Source organism: Nycticebus coucang, chromosome 4 (genome assembly GCF_027406575.1).
Source record: "Nycticebus coucang isolate mNycCou1 chromosome 4, mNycCou1.pri, whole genome shotgun sequence".
Taxonomy (NCBI): domain Eukaryota; kingdom Metazoa; phylum Chordata; class Mammalia; order Primates; family Lorisidae; genus Nycticebus; species Nycticebus coucang.
Genome location: NC_069783.1, coordinates 1,067,085 through 1,080,481, shown reverse-complemented (window position 1 = coordinate 1,080,481; position 13,397 = coordinate 1,067,085). Strand labels below are relative to the sequence as shown.

The 13,397-nt window shown below is 50.5% G+C and overlaps 1 protein-coding gene across 6 annotated transcripts in view; it reads left to right on the top strand.

Moving 5' to 3' along the window:
* The window catches only part of PXDN (peroxidasin), a 98,150-nt gene extending 86,271 nt beyond the window's left edge, over window positions 1-11,879 (top strand). For all 6 annotated transcript variants that reach the window (XM_053588128.1, XM_053588126.1, XM_053588130.1 and 3 more), the window contains 6 exons: window positions 1,996-2,130; window positions 2,842-3,050; window positions 6,417-6,537; window positions 6,720-6,852; window positions 8,880-8,993; window positions 9,805-11,879. In XM_053588128.1, coding sequence (XP_053444103.1) covers window positions 1,996-2,130; window positions 2,842-3,050; window positions 6,417-6,537; window positions 6,720-6,852; window positions 8,880-8,993; window positions 9,805-9,924 — 832 coding nt within the window. In that variant the 3' untranslated portion in view covers window positions 9,925-11,879. The remainder of the gene's footprint in view (window positions 1-1,995; window positions 2,131-2,841; window positions 3,051-6,416; window positions 6,538-6,719; window positions 6,853-8,879; window positions 8,994-9,804) is intronic.
* Window positions 11,880-13,397: the final 1,518 nt, after the last annotated feature.

Here is a 13,397-nt window from a genome sequence, read left to right as displayed (position 1 = left end):
TCAACAGCTCTCCTTTTTGCCAGAGTTCACGTCTGTCCTTTGCTCATTAACTTCTTTTCTCATGTTATTTCGGCCGATTTATTTCCACTCAGTATCTTAAGTAAAAGCAGCCAGTTCCTTGTGGTCTTTCATCGTCCTTTGGACTGAAGAATTCGGTCTGCAGGTCATTGTGTATTTAAGATATTCTAATTTCCATTTGAAAGAATTCTTTTTAAAAATTCTTAAGACACATTTCCCACATTGTCTGGTCTCTGGTTTGCTCTTAGGTTACCTAACACTGAAGTTAAGATCCACCCCTGGACCTTCTAAAGAAAAATGACTTTTTGCTTGTGACCTCAATTTATGGATAAGTGAACACATGTTCTATTAAGTTTAAAATATTAAGTTGCTGGTGTAAGGAAACGTACACATGCTCCTGACAGTAGGTCACAGTTCTGCTTTATTGGGATGTGAACTGTCTGCTTTATTGGGATTTGTGTGAACCGTCTGTGCTTTATGTACTCAGATCTCCTTTGTCTTTCCAGACTAACCCCGATTACTTTCCCAGTCTGTTCTTGTTTGCCAAACTGATTCCCAAAACAGTTCAGAGGAAGGAACTAGCCACCTGGCTGGCACTGCTGGCTGCCTGGGGGACCCAGGCCTCACTGTACACCGGATACTGGTGAAAATTCAGTGTGGAGCTCATTCGCCCCCACACTGAATGACTCGTTTATTTTCTGTCTCAGCCCAGTACTGACTCAGAGGGGAATATGAGAAGTTAAACGGAGACACAGGCCTGGGGGCTTGGAGGACTTCTCAGGGCAAAGGGTTTCCAGCAGGCCTGGGGGAGCAGCATGGACCTGTGCTTCAGGGAGCACGGCTGGTGCAGGGCCTGGGCTGGCACTGGTGCTGTCCCTGCCCCCTGTGTCCCACCTGAGTCCGTGAGGTCCTTGGGCTGGAGCAGAGGCTTCCAACTCCTGTTTTCACTCCACGGTGTCTGAGGAATGTGGGTACTCCACCCACAGCAGTGGGTCCCTCCAAAAGGCGGGGTGGGCAGAACAGGGGATGCCACTCCAGCTGGAGCCATTCCTCTGGGAAAGCCCACGATGACTCTGGTGGCCCCACCTGTGCCGTCCTCAGCCACAAACCAGATGATTCTGGGTCCTTCTGACCAGAGCTCACTTCCCAGGGGACATCTGAGTGCTAGAGGTTCAGCACAGAAGTCACTGAACTTAGAAGAAACAGGCACCAGTTGAGAGACTAAATACTGGTTTAAAGGAATCTGTGTTTATTCTGCTGAGAGATGACCACTAAGGCCACAGCACATGCTGTTCATCCACTGAGCCGCCAACTCCGTCCTGACTGCAGGCTGGTCCCTCAGCACTGCTTCTAGCTTTGTGGGAAGGAATAGTCAGAATTAAAGATTTTTTAAAAAATTGAGCTTCAAATAGCAGCTGAAACTACAGTGGTGTCTATTACCTAATAGAGTTCTTAGTTCAGATATGAAAGGTTTGTGGTAGAAGTTTACTTAGTTTTTTGAAAGCATATATTTCTGAGGAATTAGAAGTTGAAGAAAATGCTCATTCTTAAACACTTACATCTTAGTTTTGCCTTACCTTTGCTTAGCAAATATTTTCTTTATTTCAAATATATTTTCAATATTTAGGAGAACTTTTATTCTTCTAAAAATACATCTATAACTGTATATAGTTCATGAATTTATTTATGAAAGGTTTGAAGGGATTAAGCTGTAAATTATTGTTCCTGAAAAACAGGGAAAGTGTGGTTTAAATTTTCTTGTATGTTCCTGGCGTTGCTATATTTCTTATAACAAATGTGGAGATTTCATGTGAGACAGAAAATAGGAAAAATCCTTTTTTAAGTAATGGGTGATGATTTAAAGAAAGTTGGATTTCTTTGTTAAGCACAGTCTAACGTGCACAGTGACCAAAGGATGGAGGATGGTGACTTAGCTGTGCTGTCAGGTAAACTGACACTCTCCCATCACTTTTTGAGGTTGTACGGCTCCACGTTGAACATTGACCTGTTCCCAGCCCTTGTGGTGGAAGACCTGGTCCCTGGCAGCCGGCTGGGGCCCACACTAATGTGTCTGCTCAGCACACAGTTCAGGCGCCTCCGTGATGGGGACAGGTAAGCACAGTGTGGCCAGTGGGGCAGGACGCTCCTGTACTTGGCCTGCTCAGGATGGGGACAGGTGAGCACAGTGTGGCCAGCAGGGCAGGACTTGCCTACACACAGCCTGCTTGAGGATGGCTGGGCATAGCCTACCGGCAGGACAGGGTACTCAAGCACTCAGCCTGTCCTGGGGCTCAGGAAGAGGGGGGCCGCCCTTGCTGAGGATGAAGGGGAAGCATCAGGCTGGCGTTATTGCAGCTCAGATCATTACCACCCAGTCCAAAGCCTCTTCCATGTCCCTTCTCCTACACAAGTATTTCTACTCCTGAAAGCCAGGCAGCCCTACAACTAAGCCACTGTGGGGCTTTAGAGGAGTTAGAGCTTCTGGAAAGAATTTTGGTTTTCGGTTCCACCTTACCCTTCAGTGTGAGTGTTGGGAAGGTGGGTCCACCTGCCGTTCACTCACTCAGCAGCTAGCTGCCTGCCTCGTGATTTTTCTTTCTAACGAGTGGCCTGTCTTTTTTGTTGTAGTCAGAAGAGCTAACCCTGTCCCTCTTCATTCCAGATTCTTGCTTTTGTTTCTGTTTTTGAGCAGGCAATATGAGCAAAGTCAGTTGGTTTTTTCAGTGATACCTGATTAAAACCGGTGGCCTCCGAGCTGCTGGCAAGGCTCCAGAGAGGGGCTTTTTAGCCCCAACCTTCCCTGATGCTCTCCTTTTGGTCCAGGTTGTGGTACGAGAACCCTGGGGTGTTCTCCCCTGCTCAGCTGACACAGATCCGACAGACCTCGCTGGCCAGGATCCTGTGTGACAACTCGGACAACATCACCCACGTGCAGAGGGACGTGTTCAGGGTGGCAGAGTTCCCCCATGGCTATGGGAGCTGCGACGAGGTCCCCAGGGTGGACCTCAGGGTGTGGCAGGACTGCTGTGAAGGTGCGTGTGGGCCCCCATCCCTCATGCCTGTGTCTTTGTTGTTGCTGGTTCTGGGGAAGGCTCAGCACAGGCCTCATTACGTGTGAGGGTCCTCACAAGCCTGAGAATTGGAAGCAGCGTTTAGCTGCAGAGTTTGCTGAATTATGGTACAGCCCCAGGAGGTGTGCTGCGGAACCAAAATGTGAACAAAGAAAACGGGATTTTGAGGAGTTTGTAGTGACAAGAGACGGTACACTAACAGAAACAACTGTCAAAGGAATAGGACACCAGGCATTAGTAAGGCGTACTCTTTAGACCTGCCGTCTCCATGACAGCGCTCATGGGGGCCTGCGTGTTCCCACCGATGGGCAAAGATGATGTGAGCAGCGTATCAGATGCGTCAGGTTCCTGTAACCATCGTGCCCAGTCATCGATGATGTCTTTGTCCATCATGATGTGCGTGGCTGCATCTCAGGAAGTCAGTACTGGCAGGTGTGGGTTGGTGTCGCCAGCAGGGCCTAGGAGCCAGCGTGTGCCCTGTGGGGCCAGCACTGTCCCGTCCATAGAGCTGTGTGCCGCATGCACGGCCACCCTGTCAGTCGCATTCCTGCTCTGCATTCTGAAATCCCACTCTGGTTAACCTCAGTTTCCATTTTCCAGTTTCACTGTAATTTTGGTTTTATTCAACTATGATCAGAGCCAGTGGAAGAGCACCAAGCCTGGGGTGGTCAGAGCCCACAGGGCTGCGCTGCTGTGCGGGGAGGACTTGGACCACAGGGCTGGCCTGGCCTCACTCGCTTTGCGGGACAGCCTCTGGTAGCCTCTGGCCACAGCTGCTTCATGGTTCCAGAAGAGACGCACAGAATTCAGGAAATCTAGCTGTGTTCTCTCCCGCCTCCCTTTTTCTAGAGTGGGTTTTGCTCAGGAGGTGATTTAAGTTAGTGTTGAAACCTGTATTTAGGATAGAGCTGATTTTTAAGGGCTCCTGCATGAGTGCGTGAGACGTGGGGCATGTCTGGGAGCGCCATCTGATTCTGTGTCTGCTCCTCATCTGTATTATAGAGCTCACAGAAAGAAATACAGAATTGTGCTTGCTGTATACCCAGTTTTCAAAATCATCTTCTTTCTTGTTATCACATCTGCCAGAAACCTATACCTGTTTTTGTGGGGTTTTTGTTGTCACTGGTTTATGAAGTTTGATTTTTTTTTTTTTTTTTTAGACATTCTCAAGCTGTCACCCTCAGTAGAGTGCCATGGCGTCACAGCAACCTCAGACTCTTGGGCTTAAGCAATTCTCTTGCCTCAGCCTCCCAAGTATCTGGGACTACAGGCACCCGCCACAATGCCCAGCTATATATGTATTTTTTTCTTTTTTTGCAGTTGTCATTGTTTTAGCAGGACCAGGCTGGGTTCAAACCCTCCACTTCTGGTGTAGGTGGCCGGTATCCTACCCACTGAGCTACGGGTGCTGCCCTGGTTTATGAAGTTTAAAATGCTTTTCGACAAGAATTGTGGCAGAAAATTCAGTCTGTGTTTACAGAAATTTGTTCCCTTTAAATCCCGTTGTCTTCCAGTCAGGTGCTGTGGCTAGGAGGAGGCTGAGGCAGGAGGATCCTTAAGCCCAGGATTCCAGGCTGCTGTGAGCTGGGGTCCCACTGCTGCACTCAGCCTGGGGGACCGAGCAGGACCCCCCCCCCATTTTCTGACAACTTCAGCAGGTTATCAGAAAGAGCTTTGGTTTTTTTGTTCTTTTGCTCATAAAATCCAAAGTTCCTTGACCAAGGTGCCTTGTCACATGGCAAGCCCTGCCACCTTACCGTGGGTGGGACTGTTAGAGAAGCTTTGCCGCTCTTTCTCCCCTCTTTAAACAGCTGGCAAAGCTTGGAGAATGTTCGCCAAGCTTCTGTTCTCATTTCACTCTAGTGGCCATATCTAAAAAAGAGCAGAAAAATAACCAAAGAATTGGGTTTGACAAAACCAAACCCAGTGTCTATTACTAGTTTCAATTCAACTTTATAAAAAGACATTGAAAGTGAACCTTCTGGGCTGTGCCCCTTGATCATTTTGGTATTTTTACATACAAGCACAACATCTGCACACACAAGAAACCTGAAAAGCAACTCCTGGGTAGGTCGCTTCTTTCTTTTGAACAGAGTCAAGAATTACAACTTCTTTGTTGGGGGTTAATTAGCCCTGAGAAAGAAGACACGCACATACACACAGCTTGGAGGGGAGGGGTCATTGCAATAACCGAAGTATCACAGGAAACTCCCGCCTTAATTTTGCTGTATATGACTCTCCCGTTATGTAAGGGTAGGGATGTATGTGTATGTGTGTGCGTACATACAGTGCCAGCCACACATAACGAGTGTGTGTGTGTGCCGCTGTGCACCTCACAGTGAATGGTTATACAATGTGTGAATGTGTGTACGTCTGCACTTGTGAGTGTATGCATGTGTGTCTGTGTGTGTATACATGTGCATGGACGCAGTGCACATGTTTTTCTGAACTAGCCAAGGAAGTGGCAGGCATCTTGCCCCTTTCCTCCTAAATACTTAGTGTGTGTGATCTAAAACTGCGGCTTTTCTGAGACAGTCTGGAAGAACAGAGTGGCATACACTCAGCCTTCTGGGTCTGGCTCGGAAGCCGGACGGTTAGCCATAGAAATAACCCGCAGACCACTTAGTGGAGCTGTGTGTGGCTCTGTGGTCTGGGCAGAGGGGCATTGAAGACATGTGTTGCTTCCTCCTGCTGCCAGGAGGAAGAGAGTCCCTGGGAGTCGGTGCCATTCTCAAGTAGACAGGCAGGGGTGTGGGCGTTCCTGCTCTGTGGGGAGGCTGTGTTTGGCCTCTGCCTGGACTCCCTCCCAGGCCTCTCCTGGTTGAAGAGGAAATGAAACAGATGAGAAACCCCCTTACTTTGCTGCAGAGAGTGTCAGTGGTGCCTGGGGCCCATGTGAGACATGGCACTGGGAGCTCCTCCCTCACCCCGGGGTGTAGGCAGGACCTTCCCCCCCACCCCCAGAGTGAGGCCTGGAGGTACAGTGCAGGTGGCTGTGGGGAGGGTCACAGGGTCCCTGAGGGTCCCACCTGCTTGGAGTGGGGAAGCCACACATGACAGCATGGGTGTCTTCAAGTGGGTCAGCTGTTTTCAGAGACCAGCGGCTGAGTGGTGAGGAGGGCAGGGTGCAGGTGGAATGAAGTCCTGGCCCAGGAACAAGGAGGATTCAGTCTGCAGACCAGCTGGCGAGTTTGATGAGGTCACTTCATTTGCACCCGACATGGCTGGCTGCCACAATTTGTTTCATAAAGATTGCTCGTGTCTGACAGGAGACAGTAAGATCAGTGTGGTCAGCAGCCAGCATGCCCCTTTGTGTGTTCGTTGTAGACTGCAGGACCAGGGGACAGTTCAACGTGTTTTCCCACCATTTTCGAGGCAGACGGTCTGTGGAATTCAGCTACCAGGAGGATAAGCCCACCAAAAAGAGGCGGCCACAGGAGATGCCAAGGTCTGGGCCACTCTGAGGCAAACCGTGGGTAGAGGGGCCCTCTGCTGTGGGGATGGGGCAGCCTACTCCGGGCGCCTAGCCAGGGGTGGGCACACACTCGGAACTCAGAGACTTGGACCTGGGTGAAAGGAGGCTGCTGGGAATCTCCTGGGGTAACATTTTGCTCCCTTCCCCCATGGCAGTTTTGGGAAACATGGTCCACGTCTCAGCAATGCCACCTCAGCCCTCGGGGAGCCCTCAAGTGGACTAGGAACAATTGACTTCAAGGAGTTTGTTCTGGAAATGCAGAAGACCATCACAGACCTCAGGAAGCAGGTAAGGGCCGCAGGCTCAGCTTCTTTCCCTCCAGAAATACTCCCTGCCTGTGGGTCCCAGGCCAGGGTCACTTCCAGCCCCCATGGGCCCTGTGCCCCTGGGGAAGCCGCTTGTGCAGGTGGGGCTCTTCCAACTGGGCTCCACTGCTATCTTCCGGTTCCTGGTGCCTCAGGGCCTGGGTGGTGGGTACTTGGGGCTGCTGGCCAGGTGACCGCAATAGGGATGCTGGCCTGCCCAGGTGCGACTCTGTAGGAACTTGGCTCTGGGGCTGTGGGATTAACCAGGCTGTTCAGCTGTGGTCAGGAGGCACACTGAAGTCCACTCTGTCCCTTTGACCAGGTTTAGGTGTCTGTGTTAGGGCAGCAAGGGTTTCAAGCTGGTCTCCCCGCCGAGGCCCCATCCCAGAGCTGGCTTGGCTTCCCCCAGTCCTGTGTGGGCTGTGGGGCTCAGGCCCCCAGGCTGAGAGAAGGGACATGTGCTTCCCTGCAGTGTGGGTGGGACACGCAGGCACACTGTGTGTGGTCTGTGGCACTTGGAACTACAGCTTATAGCTCAGTTCTGTGCAAGGGATGCTCAGCCTCGGGCTTGGGAGGGACTTCGGTGGGCGCCGAGTGCAGGGGAGGTGTTCTGATTGTTTCTACACCCGCTCCTCGTGCCCTAACCCCTACCCCCCATCCTGCTGGTGCAGGTCCTCCTGCCCGCTGGTGGAGTGGACAGCATGGAGGCCCTGTCCAGCCCTGTCTGGGCACCTCACTCCACAGGAGCAGACAGACCTGGGTTACTGCCTGGCCTAGGGAGAGGTGGGGGAGCCCCAAGTCAGTCAGGACATGTGTCCAGACCAGTGGCCACAGACAGTCTGAGGGCCCATGGGGCACACTGGGACAGCAGTGCAAAGACAGGAGCCATGCCTACGGTCTCGGCTCTATCCCCAGGAGAATGGGCAGGTGCTCCAGGTAGTGTGTGGGGTGGGAAAGGTGGAATTTCCACTGTGATTTCTGTGGCCCCTGCAGCTTGCGGATGTCCAACCCATGGGCGTTTCCCTTGCCTCAGGGTTGACCACTCTGAGACCTGCCAATGTGTCTTGTTTGTTCTGACAGCCTCGCCACAGACGCCTGGGGCCTTGGTGGGGCAGGCAGGCCTGGCTAGGACCCCCAGCCTCTGCCCCACAACTCCAAGGCCTCGGGGACCCTTCTTTCTCTTTCTAAGGGGAAAGTCCTGAGCCTGGGAGTTATGTGCTTCCCAGTGACTGATGCAGGAAGATAGTCTGGGTTTACTCAGCCAGAGACTTGCAGTGCAGCATAAGGTGATGATGCCTTTGGGTCACGTGACATCTGTGTAAGCGCGATGCTCTGGCCTTGTGTGGGGAGAGACGTTTTAATTGGGTAGAAACATGCAGGGGTCTAAGTTAGCATGGCACTGTCCCTACTCAAAGCAGACAAGCTTACCTGTGGCCAAACGAGGTTTATGAGGTTTGTTGGGAGAGTTGGGATGGACATCATGGATGGTTTAGGTCCATTTCAGACCTCATTGTGTTGCCTACACTTCCCTAGCCCCACAGGACAGGGTGTGAGGAAGGCGAGTTCACTCAGACCATTCGGAAGTGGCTCCTGCTCCCATCAGAGCTCCCTGGCTCCACCTGGCCTGCAGGAGGAGGGACGGTGGTCTTTGTTTAGATACCTTTGTTTCAGGGAAGATCAGGAGAATGAGGGAGACCCAATACTGGGCATTATGAGCCAGATGCTCCTTTGGAAAATACAGTGCAGAACATTTTTGTCATCTGACTAATTCTTTCTCTCACAATCCTTTGAGAATCCTCCCCTGTCCAGGGCATTCCTATGAGTCCCTCAGTGGTCAAGCTTTCTTGTAGCTGCCTCTACTGTCCACAAGTAAATTTGAGATTCCATAGAAATTCTTCAGAGATTCATCTCAAACATGGTTTATTTTAAGGCATCATTACAAGTGAAGGAAATGTCTAGTATAGGAGCTGAGCTGCAATGCTCAGTTGACAGTGAACGTTTTTGCTGCAGATAAAGAAACTTGAATCACGCCTCAGCACCACGGAGTGCATGGATGCCAATGGGGAATCTCACGCCAACAACGCAAAGTGGAAAAGAGATGCGTGTAGCCTCTGTGAATGCAGAGTGAGTGTGGGGGCCAGGTGTGCCCCCTGGGACTGCTCCAGGTAGCCTGGGGTCAGAATGAGGCTCCTCCTGCCACCTGTGCTGGGCTCCATTCATCCTCACCCTGACAGGTGCCTGCTGCACCTCAGAGGGTCAGCCCCCACTCCTGGTCATCCCCGGGGCTGCACAGGCTCCACTTGCCCCACTTGCCCCCAGTGGCAGCAGAAACAACATGGGGCCCACACATTCAGCAAATGAGGCGCCTCCATGCAGGACATTTACCTGCCCAACATGGCCTCTGTCCCAGCAGTGAGTGGGGGTGGGGTTGCCAGGGCCCATGAGCAACTGTCCATCCCTGGGTGTGTGTGTGTGTGGGGGGGGAATAGGCCCAGCTGTCCTGGTACTGCAGGGAGCAGACAGCTAGCTGCAGCCCAGGCTCAGTGAGAAGCCCAGAGCAGAATGTTGGGAGGCAGATGGCAAGGATGGGGGCCCATTCTGGGGCCCCTCAGGTGCCATGGACATTGGGACAGGGTATGACAGTGTCCCTGAGCTGGAGGAGTTGGGAAGGACAGGCCAGGGGACAGGAAATCTGTCTCTTGCCTCTCTGATCTGGTCCAATTCCCAGCAACAATCCTGGGGAGGGGAAGTTGTGCCCAGCCTGTGGTCCTGGTGCCTCCTGGGTGTGGAGGACCGGTCAGAACCACTCCTTTATTGCAAAACCCACAGGAGAGATAAGACCTGCACGCAGTCCACGCAGGGCAGGGCACGGCAGGAGGGGACCCAGGGCGAGGTACGACCATCCCAGAGTTGACAGCTGACCTTTCTCCTCCAGAATGGGCAGGTCACCTGCTTCGTGGAAGCCTGCCAACCTGCCACTTGTCCGACACCCATGAAAACTGAAGGCACCTGTTGTCCAGTCTGCTCACAGAACACTGCAGAGGGAACACCGTAGGCTCTGGTCTGGCTCCTGGGGTTTGTCTGCTGAGCCATTGTGACATCAGGTGGCCAATACAGGCAGCTGCAGACCAGAGGAGACACCCGGAACTCACAGCGTTTCATGGCCACGTCATCTGGTGCTGTCACAGGTGGGGCAGGCGGCTCTGAGCATCCGTGGAGAGGGAGACACAGCAAGTGCATGGATGGGGGAGCAGACACATGGCTGAACTTCGTGTTAGATTTCTCAGGTTTTTATTTAATTCTTTTAAAACGAAAAATTGGTGCTACTATTAAATTGCACAGTTAAACCATTTAGGCTCCTAAATTGATTTCACCTGATAACACCATTCCTTTTTAATAATTAAAGCAGGATACCTCTAAATTTCGGTGCTAGGAACATAGAGGTGTGTTCTTGCATGTGGGGGGAGCCGGCAGCTGCCGGAGGGGGCGCCACCAGAACCAGGGCTGCCTCACAAGCTACATTTAAAGATGAAGTTAGTGTGTGGTGAGTGGAATGGAGTCTCTCTTCTGAGAGCATTGGCGGGATGCAGGCTCATGTGCAGGGCATACCTGGTGCTTCCGTCGCCCGGGGCGACCATTGCCCCCTGGGCTCTGTCACGCCTCCCCACTCACCACCATCTATCCCAGGACAGACACATCCTTTGCACATCCTGTGACTCTTTGCTTCAGCATGTTCTGTGCGTGACAAAGACATTAATAAGCCACATCTAGAAACAGCTAGTTTCCCCGTGTGACTTGCTAACGTCCCGCCTTGCGAGCCGAATGGTGACGAGACCAACACCAACCAAGTGCCCACTGTGTATGTTGGTGGGTCTGGGGACGGCAGGCTCTCGTTTTGTCTAACTTCAGGTGTGTGAGTGTGTTTAACAAAATGAATCCCTATACCTCATTTGTATTTTTAAAATGCATATTTTATGAAAATTTAGATGGGACAGAAAAACCATTTCTACTATGCAAAATTTCCTATAGAATTCAGTGACTAGCAACTGTCATACCTCATAGGCTCCCTCTTTAATTGATCAAGACCTTCCCTTTTGTCCTGCATATGAAATGATCTGTGTTACGAGGAGCCTGTCCCTGAACAGGCGAGTTCAGTACACACCCTGCCCTGGGCACCCACTGAGTGTCAGGCTCTGAGATGGGGACATGGGGAAGGCTGCCCTCCTAGAGCCCTGGCCCAGGGGGCAGAGGAGGAAGACCTGAGTTCAGGTGTCCAAACTTGGTGGCATGACACTAAGACTGAGTGGAAGCAGGGTTCCATGTGGTTCCTGGCATGGTTGGGCACGTGCCGTGTCCGGTATGATTTGCACACGACCTGTGTTCTAGCACGAGCATCCTTCCCACAGGAAGAGACATGAGTGATGTGGGTCCCAGTCCAGCTGGGAGAACATTCATGGGGTTTGATGTATCAAGTCTTGACTGCTTATTCTGTTACTAAGTGATAAGAACTGGCTGGTGTTTCTTGACACATGGGACAGGTTTCTGTAAAATAGGATGTATTTGTCTAAAAGCTGATGGTGTCACGTAAGGTCGCTCAGGTATACAGGCAGCAGCACATTCTGTATTTCGGCAGTGTTTTGCTGTCTCCTAAATGCCTTGGAGACCTTCAGTGAGGTCACGTGTGCAGCAGCCAACAGCTGTGTTCTCTAAGCGGCAGGGTAGGAAGCCAGCTGTGATTCACAAAATCCTGTAATTCTAATTCAAACTGAATGTCTACAGAAACACTAGTGTGAGAGGATACACATTCTCAGAAGCGGTGGGCAGCCTGAGTGGACGTTTTCAGCAGCCACGTTGGGAGCTGCTGTAATAGGAATCAAAGTGTACATACTTCCTTTCTCACTGCAGCCAACAGCCAAGTGCCTTCTGTGCTCATTGTATCCAGAGCTTTACCAAAGAATTGTTTGCACTATGTAATGCCCCTCAGTTCAAATAAATGGAGACGGGTGTGGTTTTTGTTGTTGTTGTTGTTTTTAACCTTAAACTGGTAAATGAAGCTAAAACTTGATCTCCGAGTGAGGTCAAAAACAAGAGAAAGAAAGGTGAGTCCTGGGAAGAAGCCAGGAGCTGTACTAGTCACTAACAACTGTATATGAAAAAAGTGGGGGAGGGGATTCTTTTAAATGGGCTTTATTCCAGAGTAGCCAGGAAACTTGAACTAGAATGAGACCATCTGGCTGGCCTGTCTTTTGATCTTGGGCAGGTAAGAGTTAAGCTTGGACCTCCTGAAGCTTCTGTGGTTGGATGCTTACCTGCGGAGAGGTGTACGGTGCACTCTGACCCTTGGCCCCATGTCCAAGTTCCTTGTTCCCAAAAGCAGGATGCAAACGGGGTGCTGGGTGGATGGGCACAGAAAGCTGACATTCCCTCCACAGCCACATGTCAGGTATGGCTCTGTGGCCAGAAGCAGGTCACTGCCTATGACTTGATCCCTGGGTTCTGGGTGGGTGGGGAGACGTTGCTGCTCTGAAGGAGACTGGAAGGATTTGAGATCTCTGCAGAGCCTAGAGAAATCAATACTCTATGTATTATCAGCAAAATGAATATTAGGGGAAAATTAAATACTAGGTTAAAACTGCCAAATCTTTAGATCCCTGAGTGTTTTCCAAACTTCTTTCCAAAAGAAATGTACTAGTTTTCATTTCCACCAGCAGTGAAGTGTTCCCTTTTCTCCACATCCATACCAACATCTGTAGTTTTGGGATTTTGTGATGTGGGCTACTCTTACTAGAGTTAGATGGTATCTCAAAGTGGATTTGATTTGCATTTCTCTGATGATTAAAGACGACAAGCATTTTTTCATGTGTCTGTAAATCATGCACCTGTCTTCAGAGAAGCATCTGTTCAAGTCTCTTGCCCATAGTGAAATGGGATCATTGTTCTTTTCTTATTAATAAGTTTGAGTTCTCTGTGGATTCTGGATATCAGACCTTTGTCAGAAAAGTAAACTGCAAATATCCTCTCCCATTCTGAGGGCAGTCTACTTGCTTTACTTACTGTGTTCTTGGCAGTGCAGAAGCTTTTTAGTTTGATCAGATCCCAGTAATGTATTTTTGGTATTGCTTCAATTGCCCTGGGGGTTAAGTGTCCAGTAACACTGGGGGTCCTCCTCCTGCCATTGGATCCTGCAATTCCTCTTGACTAGGAGTATATCCAAAAGACCAAAAATCACTTTGCAAAAAAGATATTTGCACCAGGTTATTCATTGCAGCTCAATTCATAATAGCCAAGTCATGGAAGAGGCCCAAGTGCCCATCGATCTGTGAATGGATTAATAAATTGTGGTGTATGTATACCATGGAGTACTATGCAGCCTTAAAGAAAGATGGAGCCTTTACCTCTTTTATGTTTACATGGAGGGATCTGGAACATATTCTCCTGAGTAAAGTATCTCAAGAATGGAGGAAAAAGTATCCAATGTGCTCAGTACTTCTATGAAACCAACTTATATTTACTCACACTTTCTTATGA